The 27,755-nt window shown below is 55.6% G+C and overlaps 2 protein-coding genes across 2 annotated transcripts; one reads left to right on the plus strand and one right to left on the minus strand.

The window, feature by feature from the left end:
- Positions 1-441: 441 nt before the first annotated feature.
- LOC122377174 (monocarboxylate transporter 13-like) lies at positions 442-17,294 on the plus strand (the record flags this gene model as incomplete). Its single annotated transcript, XM_043357132.1, has 10 exons — positions 442-480; positions 534-670; positions 1,151-1,283; positions 1,501-1,644; positions 10,035-10,170; positions 11,169-11,290; positions 12,036-12,235; positions 12,581-12,707; positions 13,138-13,302; positions 13,923-17,294. Coding segments are annotated over 10 exons (1,724 nt in total), but the record flags the coding sequence as incomplete, so codon positions are not given.
- Positions 17,295-17,536: 242 nt separating this feature from the next.
- Positions 17,537-27,736, minus strand: LOC122377175 (ubiquitin-like-conjugating enzyme ATG3). Its single transcript, XM_043357133.1, has 6 exons — positions 27,430-27,736; positions 23,513-23,701; positions 23,140-23,397; positions 22,469-22,648; positions 18,901-19,028; positions 17,537-18,581 (listed from the first exon to the last, which is right to left on the minus strand). Exons 1-6 carry the CDS (start codon positions 27,499-27,501, stop codon positions 18,431-18,433), a joined length of 978 nt encoding a protein of 325 aa, XP_043213068.1. The 5' UTR covers positions 27,502-27,736; the 3' UTR covers positions 17,537-18,430.
- Positions 27,737-27,755: the final 19 nt, after the last annotated feature.

Consider the following 27,755-nt stretch of genomic DNA (forward strand, 5'->3'; position numbering starts at 1 on the left):
CCCTCCACCCGGCTGTGTTGGCGCCCCTCCACGGCGGGCCGCCGATCAGCAGTGCTGCCGAGACTGGTGCCTCGGTAAACGCACCACTCGGCCAAAGCACGTGACAAGACCGTGCTCCCAGCTCTGGCCCGGGAAGCGCTGTGTATCGTTTGGCAGGGATATCGGCGGTTCCACTAAATCGGCCCGGCACAGACATTGCACTCTGTAGCCGCAATTAGCTCACCTACACCAGTGAAATGTAGTGGTAACATCAAAAGAAATGCATCGCAATGTCGATTTGAGGCTAGGATTTGCAGGCAATGTATATGTGAGTAGGCAGGACTGCCACGCCTGCCAGTACGACCCCGCCGTGCCGCGTCGCAGATGAGCTGGCCAATGGGAAGGTGCGGGGCTCGGACTCGTGTCAGGCCCGTGACCCGTGACCCGTGACCCGTGTTGCAGATGAGCTGGCCGATGGGAAGGTGCGGGGCTCGGACCCGTGTCAGGCCCGTGACCCGTGACCCGTGACCCGTGACCCGTGACCCGTGTTGCAGATGAGCTGACCGATGGAAAGGTGCGGGGCTCGGACCCGTGTCAGGCCAGGTGTCTGGCAAAGGACGCCGAGGCACACCAGACGTCTCCGAAACCGGACGGCGGATACGGGTGGCTCATAGTGTTCGCCTCGTTTTTGGTCAGTGCTTTGCATTTAAGCATTGCTTTATTTTATGGTAACACCTCTCTCTCTCTCTCTCTCTCTCTCTCTCTCTCTCTCTCTCTCTCTCTCTCTCTCTCTCTCTCTCTCTCTCTCTCTCTCTCTCTCTCTCTCTCTCTCTCTCTCTCTCTCTCTCTCTCTCTCTCTCTCTCTCTCTCTCTCTCTCTCTCTCTCTCTCTCTCTCTCTCTCTCTCTCTCTCCCTCTATATATATATATATATATATATATATATATATATATATATATATATATATATATATATATATATATATACATATGTATATATCGTGCTTCTTTATTTCATTATCAATCGTCACCTGTTGAGCTGTGAATGTGCATTGTGCATACTTCAGGCCCACATCAAAGCAGCATAAAACAAAGCTCATTCCTAGCAGCGCATGAGTATGTGTATCGTTTAATGTCAGGTCTAATTTAGTCACCGTGAGTCTGATTTTCAGGCCCATGTCACCATCTACGGCGTTTCGTGGTCGGTCGGAGTGTTTAACATCATTTTCCTAGAAGAATTCCAGCAATCAAAAAGTACGACAGCATGGGTCGGCTCTTCATTAAACGCTCTTATGTACACATCGGGTAAGTTACGTGCGACTAAGTAAGCTGTACCTGTTATAAACTTATAAATATACGACATGTTTTGGTGTCATGTTACTTTTATGTATTTACTGCAATAATTATTTTCTAGGGTTAGTTACATATTACTTATCCCACTCTGACGTTGCTAGACGAGTTCTGTCCTGCGCGCCGAGTCTGAGACTGTCTCCCCCCCTCCCCCCCCCCCCCTCCTTCTCAGGAATCGTCTCGTCGGCACTGGTGCGTCGGCACGGCTGTCGACGGGTGCTGATCGCCGGAGGGCTGCTGGCCGCCGTCGGTATCGCACTGTCGGCGCTGGCCCACCGCCTCTTCGTGCTCTATTTTACCTTCTCGCTGCTCGGAGGTGAGGACAGGCGGTGCGGCGGCCCCCTCTCTGTGCGGCAGGTGACGACGGACCAATCCTGTACATTCACTGGGCTAGTAAGGAGGCAGGCCACGCCGTCCCGATCTGGCGCGAGCCGGGAGCAGCCGAGCCGGCGGTGCCGGAAACGGTGCAGTGCAGTGACTCACAGTGAGGAGTCACCAATCACCTCAATGACCCGTCAAATCAGACAGCCATTACGGGCAGCCGAGCGGTGCCGACGGCCTGCAGGGATCACACAAGGATCACACAGGGATCACACGGGGAGCTGACGGCCCTCCGCCCCACCGTCCCGTATCCCGCCATTCCACCGTCCCCCATCTCCTCACCACGGCCCGGTCCCAGCGCGCCATTCAAAGTCGGCATATCGCTGGGGTGTGTATATCACGTTGCACAATGAGGACACTGTTTAAACCTCGGCGCCTTCTAATGGTCCGATGGAATGGTAGCACAGTCCCTACACGGTGGTAGTCTGATTGTCGTACTCACGCGGCCGTTCCATAGTACTTCAATGAGCAGGCCTGGCCAAAGGGAAGCTAAGCCTATATAGTTAGCAGGACAGGACGGCCGGAAAGTGAGCCGACCGCTGACGCAGCATGGCCCGATCTGACATAGGGAAGAGTGGGGCAAAGCGGCCACCCAGCGGCCACCCTTCGTCTTTAGCCTTGCACAACTGGTGTCAGCTCCAGTTTATGGTTGCCAATTATACTTCTCTTTGCGTTCGCTCGAATGAGCCAGATCGGGGGCTCCGACCCGTCGCCATTTTTCCGGGACAGATGGAATGACATATATATTGTCCCAGCTCATTCTTATCATCCCACTATTTTTACGATTGATTTTAACCCTCGCCCGCACATGGGGGGGGGTGGTTGCCACCCCCCCCCCCAGGTAGTCTTTCTGCTCTGCACTCAACATTTTTAAAGCTAGAAGGCTGATTTTTGGTATAGCTGCTCCTCTATCCTTTCTCAATGTCCACTGAAAATTTCAAGTTTCTGTGATTTTTGGTTTCGGAGATATGACCTTGTTTGTCAGGTCATGTCATGACCCAAATGGCCAATTCTCAACATCTTGCGTTTGCCATGGGCCTTGTGAGCTTTTGACACCTTGATTTCGGCCTTTTTTGCCAGTCTTACCTCCCACCTATCATGGAACATGTTGTTCGACGATGTACAGGGGTCAAGGTCAGGGTCAAGGTCAACCTAGGTCATCTAAGATAATTGCGTTTTAGGCAAGCTGAATTTACTTTTTGTGAAGTTTTTTGACTGCATTTTTGGTAAAAGCTTCTCAGATCATGATTTCATGTAATATGGACACAAAAACAATCGGTGCACACATCAGTATACACACAGACACACACAGACATACAAACACATATAACTGACCTTGACCTAACTTGACCTGAAATGACCTCAGCAGCAAAAATCTGGTCGGGTAGTGTGACAAAGAGGTTCTAGCTGGCTTGGCACCAGAAAACGGCATCGTCATCGGTATATAATAAGCAGCGCACTTGATATCCAACGGTGACCCAAAACAGCAACATTTTTTAGTTTGACCTGACCTGGAAGGTCAATGACTGACCTGAGAAGGTAAAATCGGGTATCATTGGATTCGTCTCTTCCCAAAGAATCTTTTTGGTCTTTACCACTAAGCTCTATCTCCAACAGAAACGAAACGGCGCGGGGGGGTGGCAACCACCCCCCCCCCATGTGCGTTCTAGGATGGGAAAATGGCATGTGCGGGCGAGGGTTAAATGCTTCTTTAAGTGTTTGCATTCCATCATTGAGTAGTTATCGTACATGTTCCATGCCCAGTAGCGGTGAAACACTTTCAATTAGGGGGACACTGCCGACTTTTGGTCCCATTCTTTCCATGCAACGCCCATAGGGCTAATGTTAAAATACCAAAATCAAATGGGGACACGGTGCCCCGGTGCCCTCCCCTTTCCGCCGTCTATGTCTATGCCAATTGCGTTTGCCCCACTAATAACATAACAGAGCGGAAAGATTGTTTGATCTCGGATGGTAAGCACGGGGCAAAGTTGACTGGCCAGAGTGGACAGCTCTCAAAACCAAAAGTTGCTTCAACTTGGACAACAAACGTTATTCTTATCAATATTGAAAAACATCGTCATGCGTTCATCTCGGCCACTTTTCGGTTACATGAGTTACCCAAATAATGCATTTCGTTGTCTTTCCATGAATGTCTTTGCATGGTTTACCCACAGGTGAACGATGACGAAATAAGTATCCATCCTTTTTTAAACTTTTTTACCATCAAAACATTATTACTACAGAAGTAACTAACCTGTGTCTCATTTTGGGGCAAGGAAGTCACCGGTGGTCGTTTTTCCCCGGGGTCCGGGGCAAAGTGGCCAAAATGCATAGGTAGGTTTAAAACTTTGCCAATATCTGATCTCCTATATGTGAATGCCTTTAGAAATGGCACAAAGTTGAAATAAAAGACAATTTTAATAGGGATCATATTTTTATAGAAAGAGACTTTCCAAGTTTAAAAATCAAGTGTCGGCACTCGGCATCGTGAGCAGCGTTAAGGTGGCCGCTTTGCCTTGGTCTCCCCCATCATCTCGGTGACTCCGGGCGGACCGCCGGCAGTGAGCGACTGGGTAATTGACGTCACTGGGACATGCATCGCATATAGATCGAACGCGGGCCCACATATTGCTAAGTCATTGAAAATCACTTTTATAATGCATACATGTATAAATGATATTTTCGGCTATTGCCATTAGGCATCGCTGGCAGCCTCGCCGAGGGCGGTCTGCAGGCTGAACATCTGTTGTATATCTGGTTAGAACTGACGCTTCCGACCAAGGACGGGCGGGGCTGGCCGGCCCGGTCTGTTCCGCCCGCTCGGCTGCCGTGTTCCGCCCGCTCGGCTGCAGTGTTCCGCCCGCTCGGCTGCCGTGTTCCGCCCGCTCGGCTGCAGTGTTCCGCCCGCTCGGCTGCCGTGTTCCGCCCGCTCGTCGCCGTGTTCCGCGCCGCGCCGGACCAGGGCCCGTATTCACGTCGGAATTTTTCGTAAGATTTATCTTACGATCGCTCTTTGTCGTACGATAATTTGGTATTCACGTTGGCATCGCAAACAGTTAAGATTTATCTTACGATCAAAATTTTGGTCGTAGACATTTGTCGTACGATCGATCGTAAGTGCGATTCACGTCGGGACATCTTAAGTCGAATCTTAAGATGATCGTAAGACCTTAATGATGAAGGTATTGGGAAGATACGACTACTCACTGAGCTGTCGTAAGACGTCACCTATGCTTATGAATTGTATATTTAGGTATTGAAATTGTTGTTTATGATTTTTTTTCTTGCCAGCGAGCGTGAAAAAGAGTTTTCAATGTAACGGGAAAATATCAGTATGAGCGGTACAGCTCGGACCGGCCCGCCCTATAACGCTTTTGAGAAGCTTTTATCTCGGCCACCGCCGCGCTGGGCCGATTGAACCGCGGTCATTTTTGTTTGGTAGCCCCATCCCTCCTACCTCGTAATTGACTACTCTTGATGCACCTGGGTGATCGCCGTGTCATGTGGCTCTTGCGAAGCCAAGGGTGTCAACTCAGAACCCAAAGTCGTTCTGCTGAATTTACGTTTTTGAGAGGATTATGTCTGTGTAAGCACAGGATCGATTTACTAGGAAATGTGTTTGTAGGGTATTTTCAACCATTTTGCCGAGGACACGACTTTTCTCGATGCATGTGGGTGACCAACCATGGCTGCACGTGCCACGTGCATAATAAAGAGATGTCATGTTTGTATCAATTACAATAACTATGTAATTATCGTGCCCATTGCGCTGAAACTTGGCATGTGGGTAGGCACTCATCGGGCAATGCATTTTCATGTGTCACGTTAGGGGTACTACTGCACGTGCGCACGTGCAGTGGTCACTGGTCGCTCCTAGATCTCGGGAACGGCTGGACCAATTGCGCTCAAAATTGGCACACCGGTAGGGACCGCTTAGTAGCGTGCCGGGCAAAAGTCGTTTGGGACCCCGTCTGCACGTGCGCACGTGCAGGAGGCCGCTTCCATACATAGAAAACGGCGAGGCCGATTGCGCCCAAATTTGGTACACCTTTAGGAACCGCTTAAGAGGGTGCCGAGCAAATGTCAGTTGTGACTCCGGTTGCACGTGCGCGCGTGCAGCAGGCCGCTTCCGGGTCTCGAGGACGGCTAGGCCGATTGCGCTTAAAGTTGGTAGGGGAAGGAGGGTGAATTGCGCCACCTTAAGGAAAAACGCCAATTGTAAGAAAATTGCTGGAGATATAAGCATGCACTGGTAACCATTTCAAAGAGGAACTCATTGGCTACGATTTAAGAGCCTCTCGATCAATTAAGGATGTTTCGGTTGCTTCTGACAGCTGTTTTTCAGAAACATACAAAAGGGCGCATTTGCCAACAACTGCTGTAAATTGCGTCAGGGGGATGGCGCAATTGGAACCCAATTGCGCCCTATACTTTAACATGGCTAAGCGAATGAGACGGAATGCATACGCCCCGGCAGTCTAATGTCATTTCGGCTTACTTAAACATTTATAATGTTATTCAGGCTGGCTAATTAATAAATGTAGATATAAATCGCGATGTTTTTTTGCCAAGGTAGATAACATTACATGTGTTCGTACGCTTGTAAAAGTGCAACGAAAACGTTTACTGTAACCGACTAGATATATGTGAACGTATGCGCCTATACGGTTAAATTTTCAATCGTTTCTCTCAAAATTATAATTTTTTATCGTTTCGACAACTTTATGACATCACTTTTTACTTTTTTATCATAGCTGTCACCTCTCACGACTGAGTCCATGTTGAAAATGTCGTATTTTGTCAATTACACCACAAGTTCGTAGCCTAAATGGCAGCTGCATTATAAGTTTGACGAGAGAAATAATTTGCGAACTGACGACAGCGGTTTGCTCCCCTGTCTGACATTTAACTCCTCCTTTATTGCAATCAGTTAATGATGCATTCATACTGTCGTGATACAATAGCTACACCATTATTCTATTTGCGCCCCCCTGGCGCAATTGCCATGGTCGCAATTAAAATTGAGGTACTTTTTAATAAAAGCGTAGATGTTATCATAAAGATGTTGAAGGAAGTTTACCGTTTCAGTGAAATATAATGAAAAAAGGGCTTTACTTTCTAAATATCACTCTGAAAATCACACAAATATTGCAGATTTTTATAGCCAACGGTTCCAAATACTGCAAAAAAGCTAAGAAAACGCCGCAACATCTTTGATGGCGTCATGAGTCTTGCTGATTGGCTTCATCGGAGAGCTTGGGCCATAAAATGAACTATCCAGTGGTGAAAATAATGTTTTCGAACCCAAAATTCTAAACATGCCATTGAATCCGTGGGAATGTTGGTGGGCGCAATTGGTTAGGAGGGCGCAATACACCCACTTTCCCCTACGCCTTTAGGAATCGCTCAGGAGCTTGTCGAGCAAAAGTCAATTGTGACCTTGTTCGCACTTCACACGTGCGCACGCGCAAGAGGCCGCTTCCGGATCTCGAGAACGGCTGGGCCGATTGCGCTTAAATTTGGTACACCTTTAGGAATCGCTTAGGAGGGTGCCGAGCAAAAGTCAATTGTGACGCAATTGGCACGTGCGCACGCGCAAAATTGCACACGCGCTCAAATTTGGTGCACCATTAGGGACCGACTAGTAGGGTGGTTCGTGCTTAAAAGGACCCTCCCACCTTCAAAAAAGTTAATGAATTGGCATAGAAGTAGTGTTGCATGGTACCTAGAGATTGAGCAAAAATGAATATCTACCAAATTTCATTGAAAAATATTAAAGGAAATAGCTCACTTTTAACATGGGGTTTTGAACTGGAATAGCAGTTTCGAATATCAGGTCAAAGTAAAAATTATCGACATTTTTGCTAGTTCACAAGTTAGGCTCTGACCGCCGGACCGCCAGTCTGATCAGGCTCATTTTTGGTTTACGCACTCCTTGATGGATGCCTTAGATACCCTGAGGGTACCGAACTTTTACTTCGAATTTTTAAGGTCAAGGCCAGGCCATCCTAGGTCACGAAAATTGTATATCATGTATCGGTCACGTGACGCATGTTTTATGGTCCATTTTACTCGTAGATTTCGAAAATAGTGTCGTCTGTGTCACTTGAGGTCATTGGCAGCTGAATTTACCGGAGGTCAGGTCACTTTCAGGTCAGAAAAGGTCAAATTTTGAAAATGAAATTTTTCAACAAAAAAGTGCGTATCAGATGCAGTTTGAGCTCAAGAACACGATGGTGCCATTTATATTGCTGTAAGACGTCAAAAACGTACTGAAAAATGGATTTGAAAAAACTTAACATTGTAAAATTTTGACAATAATGCGAATAACTTGGCTATTTTTGAAGACATTGGGCTAAAACTTGCAAATGTAGTTCATCAGTGTGTGTTCTATCACATATACATATTCCGGTTTTTGCGAAAAGTCAAAAACTTTTTGAAAAAATAAAAAAATATATTTTTGTAATTGTAAATACATATTTTTCAAAATTTTCAAAATTTCGAAAATTTGAGATAGCAGTTTGATAGCTACGTGTATTTGTAGTTCACTCATGCAAAGAAAATGGATCTAGCTCTAAAACTGAGCTCTTGAGAGCGTTTGCCGTAATTCAGTATTTTGCATGAAAATCGGCCGACATGACGTCACTCTGACGTCATTTCCGGCCAAACTATGGTAGCTAGAAAAGTGAAATTTTAACACAAGGTGTCAAATTGATGCCTCTGAAGGTACCGCAAGTTTCGTGTTGATCCGTCAAACGGTTTAGAAAATATTGCTGAAAAACGGGAGGGGGGCTCTGTAGAGCCCCCCCCAGTCATGCGCGGATTAAGCATTTAGACCAGGTCGGGTCAGGTCAGGTCAGGTCAACCGGTAGCGGTCGTGACGGGTATTAGTAGTACCTGTCATCCGCCTCTGACAGCTTCGTAACATATTACGAAGGCACCAAAACTACTTCGTAAATGTTCAAATGGTTGCTAAATTCGAATTCAGCTCCAAAAACTAGCCTAGGAACATGTAAAACTCGAACAAGTGAACCGAGGTCACCAACGGTCAATGACCTGACCTGACCTTTAGGTGACCTTGACACCCACCCTAATGCATGGGAGCAACCTCAAATCACATGTTTGAACGTTTGAAACCACGAAAAGCTTGCAAACGCGCGGCTAATGCGAGCCGACATACGCCGAATCGCGATTCCGGCCAAACATGGTCTCGGAAAAGAAGTCACAGGACAGGTCATTTGGGTCAGGGTCATGAAATTTTCACGGTAGGTGTACAATTGATCAATGCGAGGGTACTGAAAGTTTCGTCGCGATCGGCCGCTTTTTACGCGAGTTATTCCCGAAAAACCTTATGGGGGTTGCATCAACCCTGTGCCGGCGAGGGTTAAAATGCATGTTTTATCGATTTATTCTTCATATGATCATTTCATTATATAATAATTTAGTTTCCATAATACCTAATGGTAAAATAATTTCCATATTAAATTTCAAACATACTAAATCTGTGGTACTTTTATAATGTTAAGAATAGCTCACTAATAAATGTTTGAATATATTTCGTTTGCTGTATCATTTGGCGGAGGATCCATTTTCTATGTCGTCCCGGAATATGTTGCTAAAAATCAAATCTTCGGAACTGCTACGACATCTTAAGTTGGGTCGTACGATGAATCCTAGAACTTTTGACATGAATACCAAAATATCTTAAGATTGTCAACGTGAATTTGAAGTATCCTAAATATCCAGACTGATCGTACGATAAAAAGTTAAGATGGTCAACATGAATACCAAATCGATCGTACGATGAAAATTGATCGTAAGATGTCGACGTGAATACGGGCCCCGGTCGGAACCGGCTGGCGCGCCGGCCGCTCCCAATCGGCCCTGATGGGCGCCTTCCGGGCCGAGCGGCCGCCGGTGGGCCGCAGTTATTCAATCCCGCGCCGGCCGGAGCACCGCAGCCGGATGGAGCGGGATCGTTCTGGAGAGCGACGGTCTCCCTGCGACTGACTCATCCAGCGGGACACTCAGCTGGAATCGAACGGAATTCACCCATCGGAGTCTGAAAGCTGCAGATAATCATTGTTACCAGCTCGGGAATATGAATTTAACCTACTCGTTAGCTCGAAAGTACACGCACTGCTCGCTTACGTAACATGCCTGACTTATAAAGTCGTTCTGCCCGGATTCATACAGGAAACCAGGATTCCAGACTTAGCTGTGCGAGCCCGGCGAATGTATGTGACCCTCTGTTGACTGAGCATGTTGCCCCAGTGCATGTGCTGCCCCTCTGTTGACTGATGTCTGGTCACTGTTCTGCAGGCGTCGGTCTCGGTCTCGCCTACATCCCGGCCGTGGTGATCGTCAGCGAGTATTTCGAGCAGCGGCGCACCATCGCGCTCGGCCTGGCCGTCTCGGGTGTCGGCCTCGGCGGCTTCGTCTTCCCGCCCGTCATCAGGTGAGCGTCAGCAGCCGCTGGGCGTCATCAGGTGAGCGTCATCAGGTGAATTTTAGCAAGTCATCAGTGAACTTCATCAGGAACTTTTGCGACTGCCATTCTTTGTACGGTACTGTTTAGAAGCGAAACAATTCACTTAACGTCGCACCTACAGTTTTGATACACGAAATGCGCCCAGTCCAGGTAGGAGCGCACTTATACATGCAAGGTCCAGTAACTTTAAAATCGCTCGAATTCGGGCCAATGTTAATCAGTCATACCTCATGGCTATGAACGGTCAAGATGGTAAACCATCGCATAGGCCCTAAACTTCCCTACGTGACCTGAAGCAGATATACCTAGGGATCTATCGGATTCTTTTGTTTAGACAGCTGAACAGATCGACTTTCAATTAGACCACAGCAAACGCAGAACTCTTCTCCAGGTATATTGGAATGGAATAAGAGCCTCCCTCGACTCTGTCAATGCACGCTGAGCCCGATGTAACTGCGTCGTTGCGATGTTGCTGCAATGTGGGTCGGCGTGCCCGCCGGCCCGGCGGTCAGGCCGGACCGGACCGGGCCGGGCTGCTTTCTGATCAGTGCCCGGACAACCAGGCCACGTACACCGGTGACCTGGGACGCCCCACCCGTGGCTTGCGCGGCGGCCAGCGCGCCGGTAAACAGCGCGTGCTCGACTGACCTATGGAGCCTCGGTCAGGAATCGGCCCCGACCACCGTCACAGCCCAGCGTCTGACCGACGACCTGTGTTTACAGACGGACCAGTAGGGCGCCGCCAATCGAACCCCGTGACATTGCAGGCCAGCAAATGCATTTAACAATACTTATTTAAATTTATAGCAGATGCCAGATGGGCTTAGATTTAAGAAGCAGATGTTATGAGTTATGAGCGAAAATCAAACCGACGCATATGTAAAACTGTTATTAGCGTTAGTGCGGACCCGTCTGTTCCGGCCACACAGCAATGTCCGCCCCGCTGCCCGCCACGCTATCCGCAGGGCGCTGATGGAGGTGCACTCGTGGAGGGTGGTGCTGCTGATCATCGCCAGCATCGTCTTCAGCTGCCTGACCGTCTGCGGCGCGCTGATGAGGCCGCACGGACCGCCCGACCGCACCACCGGTGAGGCGGTGCCGCGCGCTCCCTACACGCGAACATGTTATACAGTAACTACCGAGACGGTGCTTATTTATTAGTTTTCTTTTTGAGTTTTTTTATTTATCTCGTCCCCTCATTTATCGTCGATAGAGCAACGGCCTAACGTAATCTGGCATGTACCAGAAGGTTAGCTCACGCACTTGACCTGACCTGACCGGTTACAGTGGACTTCCTTTCAGCCCTATAATATTATCTGACCTAGCCTAACCTGACCCGTCTCAATAGGCTTCCAGCACTACCATAGTTTAACCTGACCTGATTTGTCACAGTCGACAATCGGTCAGGACTGACATGACCTGACCTATGAAAATCCAGTCGGCTATCTCACTGACATGACCTAACCTGACCTGACCGGACCCGTCCCATGGGCTCATCCTCAGACCTGACCTGTCACAGTAACTATTTGACATGATCTGTCACAGGTGGATATCAGCCTGACCTGACCTGTCACACTAGGCTACCTGTCAGCGCTAGCATGGTTTGACCTGACCTGACCTGACATGTCGCAGTCGACTAGCGATCTGACCTGACCTGACATGTCACAGTCAACTAGCGCTCCGACTTGAGCTGACCTGTCAAAGTCGGTCATAGGTCTGACCTAGCCTGACCCGGCCTGTCGCTGTTGGCTATCAGTCTGACCTGACCTGACCTGTCACAGTCGGATGCGTGTATGACCTGACCTGAGCTGACCTGAGCTGACCTGTCGCAGTTGGCTACCTGGCCGAGCTCCGGGAGAATATCGGCATCATGAAGTCTGTGCCGTTTGTAACGCTGTGCTTCAACAACCTGCTCTACTGTTTCGGCCTGGTGATAGTGTACGTGCATCTGGGCGGGCTGGCGCTCTCCTCGGGCCTCTTCAGCAAGGCCAACTCGGGGCTCATCTTCTCCATCGTCGGCGTGTCCAACCTGGTGAGTCTGCTGCCGTCCCGGAGGAGCCGGGTCCCTCTCTCCCAGTCGGGTACGGCCCGGTCCCTTCTCGCCCTCACTGGGTGCTGGGATAGACCTATGGACGGTCCTTTCTCTATTGCTCTCACTGGGAACTGACCGTACCTGTCTCGCCCTCACTGGGTACACACCGGTCACCGGTCCTTTCTGACTACCCACTGACTGGTGACCGATCCTTTGTCGCCCTCACTGGGGCAATGACCGGTCCTTTCTCGCCCCCCGCTCAGTGCTGGGACGGACACAGTCGTTATGGTGGGCTGGTGTACTGGACAGCGGGCAGTGTGCTGACCGGTCCTCTGCTGTTCTCAGGTGGGCCGGGTCCTGCACGGCGTGGTGTGCCACTTCCCCCGGATGACCACCATCCTGGTGTACATGATCTCCAGCGTGGGCTCCGGCCTGGCCACCGTCCTGATGCCCATCTCCAGCAGCGTCACAGGTCAGTCCGCCCAGCAGTCGGCGGCCACTGGCCATCGGATCCGCGCCAAGCAGCGTCACAGGTCAGTCCGCCCTGCAGTCGCCGCGGCCACTGGCCACCGTCCTGATGCCCATCTCCAGCAGCGTCACAGGTCAGTCCGCCCAGCAGTCGGCGCGGCCACTGGCCATCGGATCGGTGCCACAGACGGCTGAGCGCCACGCTGGGCACCGCACATCGACCAGGCTGCCAATACATATACCACAAATTTGTTGAAAGCAACAGGTAGGTATGCTGTGTGTGACGACGTTCCATGTAAACTGGGCAGCCGCCCATCACCCCGTTATTATCCCGTACGTCGGCCGCTCAGTCCACGGCCCCTCACGCGGTGCCGCCCCTGTCCCTCCTGGGCTGCTACACCCGGCCCCTCACGCGGTGCCGCCCCTGTCCCCAGCGCTGGCCGTGTGCGCGTGCGTGTTCGGCTTCTGCAGCTCGTGTCTGGGCGCGCTGCTGCCGGACATCATCATCCGTCTGGTGGGCGACCATCGGCTGGGCACCGGCTACGGCCTGCTGCTGCTCTTCGAGGGCGCCGGCTCCATGCTCGGAGGACCCGTGGCCGGTAGGGCAGTGTGGGGGGAGGCCCGTGGCCGGTAGGGCAGTGTAGGGGGGAGGCCCGTGGCCGGTAGGGCAGTGTAGGGGGAGGCCCGTGGCCGGTAGGGCAGTGTAGGGGGGAGGACCCGTGGCCGGTAGGGCAGTGTGGGGGGAGGCCCGTGGCCGGTAGGGCAGTGTAGGGGGGAGGCCCGTGGCCGGTAGGGCAGTGTAGGGGGAGGACCCGTGGCCGGAAGGGCAGTGTGTGGGGGGGGAGGCCCGTGGCCGGTAGGGCAGTGTGAGGGGAGGCCCGTGGCCGGCAGGGCAGTGTGGGGGGGGGGACCGTGGCCGGTAGGGCAGTGTGGGGGAGGACCCGTTGCCGGTAGGGCAGTGTGGGGGGGGGGGCCGTGGCCGGTAGGGGGCAGTGTAGGGGGTGGTGGTAGGGCGGTGGGTGCTTCAAGGGTCACAACTCACAGTGGATAGTATAGGTATTGAATTGTGTGCTGTTCCCAGGCGCTGGTGTACTGGAGATCGGGGAATGCAATTGTGCACTAGCACATTGCAACGCACGTTTAATGGGTGTCATTCAGACAGCTGTTAGGATCGGCTGCTGGGGAGACCTCTGACCCCTCGGCCCGCGCTCGCCGCCAGGGATGCTGTTTGACTACATGCTGGTGTACGACTACAGCTTCTACCTGTCCGGGGCGCTGCTGCTGGCCGCCGGACTGGTCATGGTGGTGCCCTGGCGGTACACGCACTCTTGGCGGCGCGCCGAGAGTCTGTACCGGCCGGCAGGCAGCGCCGACACTGACAGTCCCCAGCGACGGGCGCGCCGAAAGGACGCCGAGGCCGGACGACAGGGTCCCTCCGCGGGCCCCTGCACCAGCCGACAGGGTTCCTCGGCGGGCCCCTCCACCAGCCGACAGGGCCCCTCCACCAGCCGACAGGGCCCCTCCACCAGCCGACAGGGCCCCTCGGCGGGCCCCTCCACCAGCCGACACGGCCCCTCCGCGGGCCCCTCCACCAGCCGAGAGGGCCCCTCCACCAGCCGAGAGGGCCCCTCCACCAGCCGAGAGGGCCCCTCCACCAGCAGACAGGGCCCCTCCACCAGCCGAGAGGGCCCCTCCCACTGTCAGCCGCCAGAGGACGCAGAGGCAGATCAGGGTGTGTAATGGCCGGTACTGCTGGCCGCGGACACGGGGAGGGGCGGAGGGCGCCCTCTGCCGGACCGCCCGTACCCGTCTGGACAGGCTCAGTGTGAAAGGAACGCCGCCAGCGCCATTCGCGGCCGGTCGCTGACCACTGGACGGTGGATAAAGAGAGGGGGAGTTGAGTCGCTGTGCCGGCCGGACTGGCCTCTGGCGGTCCGCGGCACAGGGGACCCAGTCGGCCCGGTCGCGGCCCACTGATAGCCCACCAGTGCCGGTCCTCCGTGCCGGTGGCTGCCGTCACGGGCGGGGACACAGGCGTCCGGCTACTCAGTGCCTATTGTACACAGCTCACGGTGTTTTGTGCCCAGCTCACGGTGCAGTGTGCACGGCTCATGGTGTTTTATGCCCAGCTCACGGTGTAGTGTGCACGGCTCACGGTGTAGTGTGCCCAGCTCACGGTGTAGTGTGCCCAGCTCACGGTGTAGTGTGCACGGCTCATGGTGTAGTGTGCACGGCTCACGGTGTAGTGTGCACGGCACACGGTGTAGTGTGCCCAGCTCACGGTGCAGTGTGCACGGCTCATGGTGTAGTGTGCCCAGCTCACGGTGTTTTGTGCCCAGCTCACGGTGTAGTGTGCCCAGCTCACGGTGTTTTGTGCCCAGCTCACGGTGTAGTGTGCACGGCTCATGGTGTAGTGTGCACGGCTCATGGTGCACAGCTCAGAGTGCCCGAGTCTCAGTGGCTGACGTAATCTGTGTGTAGCGAGGCCAGCAGTCGGGAACAGAGAGTGGCGGCGGCGCGACTGTCGCATTGCCTTGGAGAGGGAAGCGCTCGATGGCCCAGCTCACGCCTGCGTTATCAATATCGCCTCACATCGACAGCGTAGAGCCGAGTGTGTATAGGCACTGCATAGTGTATGCGTACATGTTACCGGAGAAGTGACCGGTATAATGCGTGTGAGACGACTACCGTAAGAGAGCCGCTACCGTTTGATATTATTATGCTGGCCGTGATGCGTCCTAATGGTTCTAGTTGACAGTCTGTATTTTTGTAAAATGTATGACTGGGAGGTTCATGCTGGCTGATACGGCCGCACTCGGTCCAATAATGCGGCTTCTGTTCGGAAATGTCGCAGCAGCCCGGCTCTGCCGACTTTCCCGCCACTGGTATGTCCGTCTGTGTGTGGTGTGTGTGTGTGTGAACGTCTGGTCTGAGACCGGTGGTGCTGACATGTAATGCTCGAGTACGACCTTTCCTGTCCTGGTTCAACAGAGCTCGGCGACGTACAGCACACGCACGTCCAAAGCTAACAGTCAAATAAGACGGTAGGTCCCCAAGCCCTTCATTGACGAAACTGTGAGTTATGAGCACCTACATCACATGGCGCACGCACAGTATGGCTGCTCCCTCCCCAGTTCGTCCGATCGCTCCTCCGTGAGGTTTGAGCCGCGCCCGTGAACCCGCAGCGGGATGGGACGGCAGTCCCTCCCCCTCCTACTCAGTGATGGGCCTCCGGGAGGTTGGTAGCGCACGTCCATGACCAAGGTATCTAGCCAGCGTCTCGCTTTCAGCTCATTCCCAGATAACAAGGGCCTCTGTGAGGTGAAAAGCACGTTCGAGGCCAACATAAGAATGAAACAGAATGAAACTCGCTCTCGCTCTCGCTCTCGCTCTCTCTCTCTCTCTCTCTCTCTCTCTCTCTCTCTCTCTCTCTCTCTCTCTCTCTCTCTCTGTCTCTCTGTCTCTCTGTCTCTCTGTCTCTCTGTCTCTCTGTCTCTCTGTCTCTCTGTCTCTCTGTCTCTCTGTCTCTCTGTCTCTCTGTCTCTCTGTCTCTCTGTCTCTCTGTCTCTCTGTCTCTCTGTCTCTCTGTCTCTCTGTCTCTCTGTCTCTCTGTCTCTCTGTCTCTCTGTCTCTCTGTCTCTCTGTCTCTCTGTCTCTCTGTCTCTCTGTCTCTCTGTCTCTCTGTCTCTCTGTCTCTCTGTCTCTCTGTCTCTCTGTCTCTCTGTCTCTCTGTCTCTCTGTCTCTCTGTCTCTCTGTCTCTCTGTCTCTCTGTCTCTGTCTCTCTGTCTCTCTGTCTCTCTGTCTCTCTGTCTCTCTGTCTCTCTGTCTCTCTGTCTCTCTGTCTCTCTGTCTCTCTGTCTCTCTGTCTCTCTGTCTCTCTGTCTCTCTGTCTCTCTGTCTCTCTGTCTCTCTGTCTCTCTGTCTCTCTGTCTCTCTGTCTCTCTGTCTCTCTGTCTCTCTGTCTCTCTGTCTCTCTGTCTCTCTGTCTCTCTGTCTCTCTGTCTCTCTGTCTCTCTGTCTCTCTGTCTCTCTGTCTCTCTGTCTCTCTGTCTCTCTGTCTCTCTGTCTCTCTGTCTCTCTGTCTCTCTGTCTCTCTGTCTCTCTGTCTCTCTGTCTCTCTGTCTCTCTGTCTCTGTCTCTCTCTCTCTCTCTCTCTCTCTCTCTCTCTCTCTCTCTCTCTCTCTCTCTCTCTCTCTCTCTCTCTCTCTCTCTCTCTCTCTCTCTCTCTCTCCACCGCCCGTCCAGTCTGGCGGTCCTCTGTTCTAGCAGCTGCTCTGATGAAGCTACTGCTGGCCCCCCGGTCCGCCACACATCGCTGTTCGCGTAAAGCAGTGCCGTGGATCTGTGCACTGTCCGACCCCATCAGATGTCCCCAGTCCAGCCGAGCTGGAACCGAGCAGAGCATGTCTGCGACGGTGCGGCTCGAGTTGCGGACCTTCCCGACTGGGCCCGGGAGCTGCAGACCCTACCGGCTGACCCGGGCGCCGTATCATGTCACGTGTGTGCGTCGCGGAATCTGCTGACGCCAGCAGACTCGTGGGTGAGCGCTCACAGCAGTGAAGACGGGCCGAAAATAAATATTAACCAGCACGTCTCGTACCATCCCCACCGTGTGGACTAGCCTGGGTGAGATACGTCGCGGCGGAGACTCCAGCTACCACAAACGGCACAGAGCGGCGGCCGCAGCCCGTTCGACAGCCAGAGTTTCGCCAGTTTTTTTTTTCCGCCAGTGGACGCCGCGGACCGCGCCTCCTGGCACCCGCCCGGCCACTGGCCACCGAGCCGCCGCGTCTGCCCCCGAGAGTACAGCACGCCCCCACACGGCGCCAGGCATCAGATAGAGCTATATTCAGGAGGCTGCGGCAATAAACACGGTAATTACAGATCACAGTCGGCGGGTGTGCGGTCCACCCAGCGCAGTGGGTCGCCACGGGGCCAGCCGGGCTGCTCGGCGCAGCGGGTAGCCACAGAGTCGCGACCCAGCCCTGGGAATTTGTGTGGCCGGACGGCTCGCCCTCAGGGCCAGTGGTGGCAGTGGTACGGACAGGCCCCGCGGTGGAACTGGACGCACCCGTGGCCAGCACCACACATCAGTAACGCCGGCAGATACCGGCAGATACACGGTCAGATATCAGTCAGCAGTCAGCAGACACGGTCAGCAGATACTGCTAGATAAGGGTCGACTGGTAGTGGTCAGATCCTCAGCACTAGCAGACATATCCCAGCAGACACCCAGCAGACATACCCTAGCAGCGACACCCAGCAGACGTGCCCCAGCAGAATCACCCAGCAGACATGCCCCAGCAGAGATATCCCAGCACAGACATATCCGAGCAGGCATACCCCAGCAGGCATATCCCAGCAGCAGACACCAGTCGGTGGTCGAGCAGCTACAAGCGGGGGGTGGCCCACCTGTCAGCCGCTAAGCCCTGGGTGGACACCACAGACTCGGTCCCGGCGTATTGGGCCCCGTCCCGTCAGTGGCTAAACCCCGGGCGGGCAGCGGAGACTCGGTCCCGGCGTATTGGGCCCCGTCACGTCAGTGGCTAAACCCCGGGCGGGCAGTAGAGACTCGGCCCTGTTTGTGGCTGAGTTCCGGGCGGGCAATAGACGTCCTCCAGAGTGCTCAGACATCCCGCCCCGTCCCTGGCACAGTCCCCAGTAACAATATCCCACAGAGTACTACAGCGAGTCCCCGTTCACAGCAGCAGCGGCGTCGAGCCGTCTCACAACTGGATGTTCTGCGTGAAGTCGTACTCGATGGTCGGAATGATTGCCTGCATGAACTTGAGGAAGACGATGAGGTACTTCTGGACGGGAATTTGACGTCCGCCCTCCTCGGCCGTCTCCACCAGCTTTTTCATGGTGTCAGCGTGCCTGGCGGACACACATCGCGCCAGTCATCTGACAGTCATACAGCGACCATCGCTGGTTCGGGCGACCACAGACTATTACAGGAACTCACCAAACACTCAGTGACAACAGCGTCCACTCTTTAGATGACCAGTAACACTACCAGAAACCAGCAAACACCAACTGCAGAGAGTAGAGTAGATACTCTCGTATGTAAATATACGACTTAACTACGGCATCCGTCGCGCAGCCGTTCTTCCACCCACGCTGCCATACGGCCGACGCTGAGCGCGCGCCAAGACGGACCCGCTGCGGCCGCTGCGGCCCGCGATGTGTGACTCACTTGCACGGGTGGATGGAGGCCTGCGGCGGTCCGGCCAGGTGCGGGTGCGTCTCCATCGTAATTGTCTTGTTGGCGTGGTCCTGACTGAAGTCCTCGTACATCTGGTCCACCGACAGCGGCTGGCGGCTCTGCAACCCGCCCCCGCCCCGGTCAGACGCAGCACGACAGCGGTCTCATCAGCATACGCCGCTCGCGGCCCGTAAAAGGGACCTCCCGCCTTCAAAAAAGTTTATGAATTGACATAAAAATGATGTACCGTGGTTCAGAAACAGCGAAACTGAATATTTACTAAATTTGACCGACACATATTTACCTTTTCAGACATAGGACACATATTTGTCTTTTATCAATAATCAAGGTTTTAGTATAAGATTGAAAAACTGCTATATCTGAGTTGACGTCACAAAGTCTAGGCGGGCATTTAGATGGCCCTTAGAATCTGAAAAGTGCGGACTTCGAAATTAAATAGTTCCGATTTAAGGCCTTTCTCGATAATGTCGACTCAGTCGAGTGCCCAAACTGGAAATTGCAAGCCAGGGACTCCAATTTGACTATCTCAACTCAAAACTAATGTTGAGGTGGGATGGCCACTTTAAACGCCGCCCGAGGTCCGTCCCTACAGCAGACTCCGACCCGAGGTCCGCCCCGACAGCAGACTCCACCCCGAGGTCCGTCCCGACAGCAGACTCCACCCCGAGGTCCGTCCCGCCAGCAGACTCCACCCCGAGGTCCGTCCCTACAGCAGACACCACCCCTAGGTCCGTCCCGACAGCAGACACCGACCCGAGGTCCGCCCCGACAGCAGACACCACCCCGAGGTCCGTCCCTACAGCAGACACCACCCCGAGTTCCGTCCCTACAGCAGACACCACCCCGAGGTCCGTCCCGACAGCAGACACCGACCCGAGGTCCACCCCGACAGCAGACACCACCCCGAGGTCCGTCCCTACAGCAGACACCAACCCGAGTTCCGTCCCTACAGCAGACACCACCCCGAGGTCCGTCCCGACAGCAGACTCCACCCCGAGGTCCGTCCCTTCAGCAGACTCCGACCCGAGGTCCGTCCCTACAGCAGACTCCGACCCGAGGTCCGTCCCGACAGCAGACACCGCCCCAAGGTCCGTCCCGACAGCAGACACCACCCCGAGGTCCGTCCCGACAGCAGACTCCACCCCGAGGTCCGTCCCTACAGCAGACACCACCCCGAGGTCCGTCCCTACAGCAGACACCACCCCGAGGTCCGTCCCTTCAGCAGACTCCGACCCGAGGTCCGTCCCTACAGCAGACACCACCCCGAGGTCCGTCCCGACAGCAGACTCCACCCCGAGGTCCGTCCCTTCAGCAGACTCCGACCCGAGGTCCGTCCCTACAGCAGACTCCACCCCGAGGTCCGTCCCTACAGCAGACTCCACCCCGAGGTCCGTCCCGACAGCAGACACCACCCCGAGGTCCGTCCCGACAGCAGACTCCGACCCGAGGTCCGTCCCTACAGCAGACACCACCCCGAGTTCCGTCCCTACAGCAGACACCACCCCGAGGTCCGTCCCGACAGCAGACACCGACCCGAGGTCCACCCCGACAGCAGACACCACCCCGAGGTCCGTCCCTACAGCAGACACCACCCCTAGGTCCGTCCCGACAGCAGACACCGACCCGAGGTCCGCCCCGACAGCAGACACCACCCCGAGGTCCGTCCCTACAGCAGACACCACCCCGAGTTCCGTCCCTACAGCAGACACCACCCCGAGGTCCGTCCCGACAGCAGACACCGACCCGAGGTCCACCCCGACAGCAGACACCACCCCGAGGTCCGTCCCTACAGCAGACACCACCCCGAGTTCCGTCCCTACAGCAGACACCACCCCGAGGTCCGTCCCGACAGCAGACTCCACCCCGAGGTCCGTCCCTTCAGCAGACTCCGACCCGAGGTCCGTCCCTACAGCAGACTCCGACCCGAGGTCCGTCCCGACAGCAGACACCGCCCCAAGGTCCGTCCCGACAGCAGACACCACCCCGAGGTCCGTCCCGACAGCAGACTCCACCCCGAGGTCCGTCCCTACAGCAGACACCACCCCGAGGTCCGTCCCTACAGCAGACACCACCCCGAGGTCCGTCCCTTCAGCAGACTCCGACCCGAGGTCCGTCCCTACAGCAGACACCACCCCGAGGTCCGTCCCGACAGCAGACTCCACCCCGAGGTCCGTCCCGACAGCAGACACCGACCCGAGGTCCACCCCGACAGCAGACACCACCCCGAGGTCCGTCCCTACAGCAGACACCACCCCGAGTTCCGTCCCTACAGCAGACACCACCCCGAGGTCCGTCCCGACAGCAGACTCCACCCCGAGGTCCGTCCCTTCAGCAGACTCCGACCCGAGGTCCGTCCCGACAGCAGACTCCACCCCGAGGTCCGTCCCGACAGCAGACCCCACCCCGAGGTCCGTCCCTACAGCAGACTCCGACCCGAGGTCCGTCCCTACAGCAGACTCCGACCCGAGGTCCGTCCCGACAGCAGACACCGCCCCAAGGTCCGTCCCGACAGCAGACACCACCCCGAGGTCCGTCCCGACAGCAGACACCACCCCGAGGTCCGTCCCTACAGCAGACACCACCCCTAGGTCCGTCCCGACAGCAGACACCGACCCGAGGTCCGCCCCGACAGCAGACACCACCCCGAGGTCCGTCCCTACAGCAGACACCACCCCGAGTTCCGTCCCTACAGCAGACACCACCCCGAGGTCCGTCCCGACAGCAGACACCGACCCGAGGTCCACCCCGACAGCAGACACCACCCCGAGGTCCGTCCCTACAGCAGACACCACCCCGAGTTCCGTCCCTACAGCAGACACCACCCCGAGGTCCGTCCCGACAGCAGACTCCACCCCGAGGTCCGTCCCTTCAGCAGACTCCGACCCGAGGTCCGTCCCTACAGCAGACTCCGACCCGAGGTCCGTCCCGACAGCAGACACCGCCCCAAGGTCCGTCCCGACAGCAGACACCACCCCGAGGTCCGTCCCGACAGCAGACTCCACCCCGAGGTCCGTCCCTACAGCAGACACCACCCCGAGGTCCGTCCCTACAGCAGACACCACCCCGAGGTCCGTCCCTTCAGCAGACTCCGACCCGAGGTCCGTCCCTACAGCAGACACCACCCCGAGGTCCGTCCCGACAGCAGACTCCACCCCGAGGTCCGTCCCTTCAGCAGACTCCGACCCGAGGTCCGTCCCTACAGCAGACTCCACCCCGAGGTCCGTCCCTACAGCAGACTCCACCCCGAGGTCCGTCCCGACAGCAGACACCACCCCGAGGTCCGTCCCGACAGCAGACTCCGACCCGAGGTCCGTCCCGACAGCAGACTCCACCCCGAGGTCCGTCCCTACAGCAGACTCCGACCCGAGGTCCGTCCCTACAGCAGACTCCACCCCGAGGTCCGTCCCGACAGCAGACACCACCCCGAGGTCCGTCCCGACAGCAGACACCACCCCGAGGTCCGTCCCGACAGCAGACTCCACCCCGAGGTCCGCCCCTCCCCTGCCACCCGAGTCCCCCACCTCGGCGGTCAGCTCACCTCGTCGAAGCCCTGCAGCCAGAGCCGGGGCGTGCGGTAGTAGTTGTCGTACGTGATGTTGAGGTTGTAGGTGCGGGTGCGCACAATCTCTTCGCCGGCCGGCTCCGTGGCGGCGGAGGGGGCACCGGAGGCGGCGCACGGGGTGGCGGGCGCCGGCAGCGTCCGGGCCAGAGCATCGTCCTGGGAAGGAGGCGCCGTCCGTCAGCCGCGCCACTCGCCGCCGGGGCCGGGACCTGAACGGGGCTCAGCCGCGCCACTCGCCGCCGGGCCCGAACGAGGCAACACAATCCAACTACAGCCGACATGTGAAACAAATTACAGTCAGATTTTACCAATCATCAATATTTGAGGTTAAAAAACTCGTAATGGTATATGTAAAAGGGCTGTTTGAGCTGATGATAAATGACAATCTACCCTCCATTAAGCAGTATGTGTGAACACCACGTAAGGATTTCGAGGCTACGGGCAAATCCCAGCTAAATTTCATGCAGAGAAATCCACTATCGCATCGAAGAATGAAGCACAAACGACTGCCATCACTTGTCAGGCATGAGCTTCGAAAGTATCCAGCACCTAACAGCGGCCACCTCTGTTGGTATCAGGCACAGGACAGCTCGGGCAGCGGTTCACCAATGCCGCGGCCGGTGCCCCACCGCGCCGGACGGACTCACCGGGTCGTCCAGGCCGGCCTCCTCAAACTCCTCCATATCACACGCCTCGCCGTCGCCGTCGTCGTCGCTGTCGGCGGCGGCTGGCGGCGGGGGCGGCGGGGGCGGGGGCGGCTCGGCGGGCGCCTCCATGGCCAGGGCGGCGCTCTCGCCGCCGGCGCCGCTGGCCGTGCCGCCGCTGAAGTGGTGCGTGTCCACCCAGCCCTCGCCGTCGCCGTCGTCTGGCTCGATAACGCGCTCCTGGGCCTCGTCATGGTCCAGCTGGGGAGGGGGGGGGGGGAGGCAGCGGTTAGGGCTGGTAAAGGCATGGTCCGAGCAGTCTGCCGCCAGGACATTCACCAATGGCCGCCCCTGCCCTCCCGTCCCTCACACCCACCTGTTTGCAGCGCCGGTGGCAGGGCACGTTACGGGTGATGAGAAACTGTTTGTCTGCGGGCAGGTAGGTTTTGGCGCGGCTCTTCTCGCCGGCGGCCCAGGCCCAGGTGGGACAACTGTGCACCAGCTGGTCGCCGCACTCGACAAACTCCTCCGGGGTGAGCATCCCCCGCTCCCGGAAACACGACTCCTGTACACACACAGACAAACAGGGATGAGCACCCCCGCTCCCGGAAACACGACTCCTGTACACACAGACAAACAGGGGTGAGCACCCCCGCCCTCCAGAAACACGACTCCTGTACACACAGACAAACAGGGGTGAGCACCCCGCCCCCAGAAACACGACTCCTGTACACACAGACAAACAGGGGTGAGCACCCCGCCCCCAGAAACACGACTCCTGTACACACAGACAAACAGGGATGAGCACCCCCGCCCTCCAGAAACACGACTCCTGTACAGTGATGCGGCCGCTGCAAGGTGGCGCCACCTCCCGGTCGGAGGAGCCAACTCTATTCCGTGACGACACCGCTGAGATGGCGCCGGACACCGACTGTCGCCTCATCTCAGCGACCTCACCATATCCACCGACACAAGAAGAGCACCGATGTTTGCTGCGACCGAGCCGCCTGACAATCAAGCAGACACGACAGGTGGATATCCGAGCGGCGGCTGAGTTATCCTGCGCTCTGAAAATAGGACACCTGAACGTGCGCTCCCTTACAGCTCACCTGGACCAGGTGAATCTCCTGCTGCTCCGGGAGCAGCTGGATGTTCTCTGCCTCAGTGAGACATGGCTCACTGAGACTGTCGACTCGACCGCAATCCTGTTTCCGGGCTACACCATCTGCCGAAGGGACAGGAGAAAAAAGAAGATCGGAGGTGGAGTCGCCATCCTGTACCGCAGCGCCCTGAAGGCGGAGCAGCTGCGAGTACCAGCCGACGATTCGGCGGTGGAGGCGCTGTGGATGCAGATCTCCAGCCGATCTACCATCGTCGTCGGTGCGGTATACCGGCCCCCGTCTGGGCCGACGGCGCCGGCCATCGACTGCCTCCACAATCAGCTGATGCACGTCCTCGCACGCGCTCGCCCAACATACCTTCTCGGTGACGTCAATATAGACGTCTCGCAATCTGCCAAGCCTGGAGTGGCATCCTACACCCAGCATCTGAGCGACCTGTCACTGAAACAGCTGATCACCGAGCCGACCCGCCCAGGGCCGACTCCGTCGCTGATCGATCACCTCGTCACCAACCGACCAGACATGACGACTGGTGTCCGTGTGACACCCTGCAACATCAGCGACCATGACCTGATCACGGCGCTCGTCGCCGATGTCAAGACACAACACGTGCCCGAAGCCATCACCGTGCGGTCCACACGGCGTGTGAACACCGACGCTCTCAGTCTCGACCTTCTACAAGCCGACTGGTCCCAGCTGTACGGGGCTGACTCCACCACCAACATGTGGAACAGCTTCCTCGCCACGTGGAACCCCATCATCGACCTTCACATGCCGATGCGGACCATCCGAGTGAGGAACAGGCTGGGTCCATGGCTCGATGACGACACTGTGCGCGAAGCTATGGCTGCTCGAGACCAGGCTCGCGCCGACAGGGACCACACACCCTGTGACGTCACCGAGAGGGAGTTTCGGGAGAGCCGCAACGCAGTGAAGATGGCCATCAACCGAGCCAGCGCCGCCTTCTACGCCTCCTCATTCAGACACTCCCGCCCAAGGACCTGGAAGAGCGTCAGACAGTTCCTGATCTCGTCCCAGAAGACGCAGCACAGGGCTGTCGGCGATGCACCGGCGGACCCCGACTGGCCAGACCGTCTGAATCGGTTCTTTACTTCGGTCGGCTCCGATGTGGCTGGCGCGCTGGCGGAGTCCGATTCTGGTGCCCCCTTGCCGCCACGACCGCCGCGCGTGTGCGCCGGAGCGTTCTCGCCGGGTCCTGCCACACTGCCGGAGCTCAGTGCGGCGCTCCAGCGCATGAGCTCATCGAGGGCCTGCGGCTCAGATGGGATAACCGTACACATGCTGCGCTGTACCTTCCCAGTAGTTGGTCCGCACCTATTAAAGATTGTGAACCATTGTATCACTCGCTGCGACTTACCTGATCAGTGGAAGTCAGCCACTGTCACAGCACTGCATAAGAAAGGTGACACGTCGGACCCAAACAACTATCGGCCGATATCTGTGATCTCTGTCGTGGCCAAGTTATGTGAGCGGGTAGTCTGTACGCAGCTGGTGGCATACTTGACATCTCATCATGTACTCTGTCCTCAACAGTACGGTTTCCGGCAAGGACAGTCTACTGAGGCGGCGCTGCTCGACGCTGTCACTTTCGCGACTGACAACATCGATCGAGGCATGATGACGTCACTTGTGACAGCTGACACGTCTAAGGCATTCGATAGTGTCGAGCATGGCCGCCTCTTAGACAAGATGGAGTGGTACGGTGTGCGGCGCGAGTGGTTCGCAGCCTGGCTGCGGGGGCGTACGCAGACTGTGCGGGGCGGGTCGTGCTCGCTGGATGTTACGCATGGAGTGGTCCAGGGATCCATTTTGGGCCCCGTGCTGTTCATCCTCTTCACGAACGACCTGCCACAACACATACCCCATGGTAGGATCGTGATGTATGCTGACGACACCCAATTCCTTGACGCTGACATCCCATCTAACCTTGAAGCACTTAAAACGCGCATTGAAAGCTCTCTCGCTATTTCACTCAAATGGTTCACACAAAATCGGCTTAAAATCAACCCGACTAAGACAGAGATGACCATTTTAAGATCTTCCCGTCAGACAGTCCGTTCGGACTTTGCCGTTCACTTCGGCGGCGATGAAATTCTTCCCAAAGATAGTGTCAAAGTCCTGGGTGTCGTCATTGACCAACACTTGTCTTGGAGCTGTCACATTAGCTCAGTCGTCCAACGGTGCTACTGCGTGCTAGTGAGTCTTGCGCGTAATAGGCACAAACTACCAAAATGTGTCAGGCAACTTCTGATAGAGTGTCTCGTTTTCCCCCACATTCGTTATTGTTTAACAGTGTGGGGAGGGTGTAATGCAACCCAAAGGCAGCGCTTGCGAAAGGCCATCAACTTCGGTGTCCGCATTGTGACCGGCCTCGGCAGACGTGAACACGTCACGCCATCGCTGCGCGATCTAGGGTGGCTGAGTATCGAGGAGATGATAGCTGAACGTGATATTGCCACCATGCGCCGTCTCATCACCTGCCCCGACGCTCCTGAGATGCTGCGCCGCCGAGTGTTGGCGCGGTCCGATGTGTCCTCTCGCCGCACACGCGCCAGTGAGAGCGGGCAGGCTGAACTACCTCGAGTACGGACTGAGTTTGCCAAGCGCAGTTTCCTCTACCGTGCGGTGAAGGCTCTAAATGCTACGATGTAGCTGGAGCTCACCTAGATTGGGTGCGATTTTATAGAAACGGCCGTTTTTTACTGTCTCATTTATCGCCTTTTATCACACGAAGTGTATTGTATTGATGTGTTTAACCATCACTTTTGTACTGACGTAGACGCTATATAATCCATGTCATGGAAGGTCTTAATACATTATCTATCTATCTATCTATCACACAGACAAACAGGGGTGAGCACCCCGCCCCCAGAAACACAACTCCTGCACAAAACAAGTAAAGTGTGGTTCATTAAAACAGGACAACAGACATCTATTTATTTACCAGATTTTCTTGCCAGAAATGTTCTTTATTCACGCGATTTTAGTTGAATGTGAATACGTCCAGTACTTTGAAGAATTAAGCAAGCACCATTAGCTGAGCAGTGTGCGCCAAATCAGTGATAAAGCAGCTGTATCAGCCAACACCAAAACACAGCTAACAATCTGTACATGAAAGCATAACTTATTTTTTGCTTGTGCAATCTCTTACCGTCAGAAGGGGAGTGACCTGCTCTGCGAAGCCCAGGGCGGCCCCCCGGACGGTGTTCAGCACTGACTGCATTGTTAATTAATGTTATTCCTGATTTATCTGAAAAGTCAGAAAATCAGTTGAAAACCAGCTGGCCAGGGGGCTGTTTCACTGCCGCGCCGATAGCCACTGCCAGCGCATTTCACGAGATGACGTCACACTTGTGGTAGGGTTGGAGCGATGGGCTTGTGGATGTATCCATGGAAACCCAATTTTACACGTGCACTGGCAGAGCGCTGGCAATGGCCATGAAACAGGGCCCAGGGGAAGTTTGAACTGGAAAGCAT

This window comes from Amphibalanus amphitrite, unplaced genomic scaffold (genome assembly GCF_019059575.1).
Source record: "Amphibalanus amphitrite isolate SeventyFive unplaced genomic scaffold, NRLGWU_Aamphi_draft 002590F_arrow, whole genome shotgun sequence".
Taxonomy (NCBI): domain Eukaryota; kingdom Metazoa; phylum Arthropoda; class Thecostraca; order Balanomorpha; family Balanidae; genus Amphibalanus; species Amphibalanus amphitrite.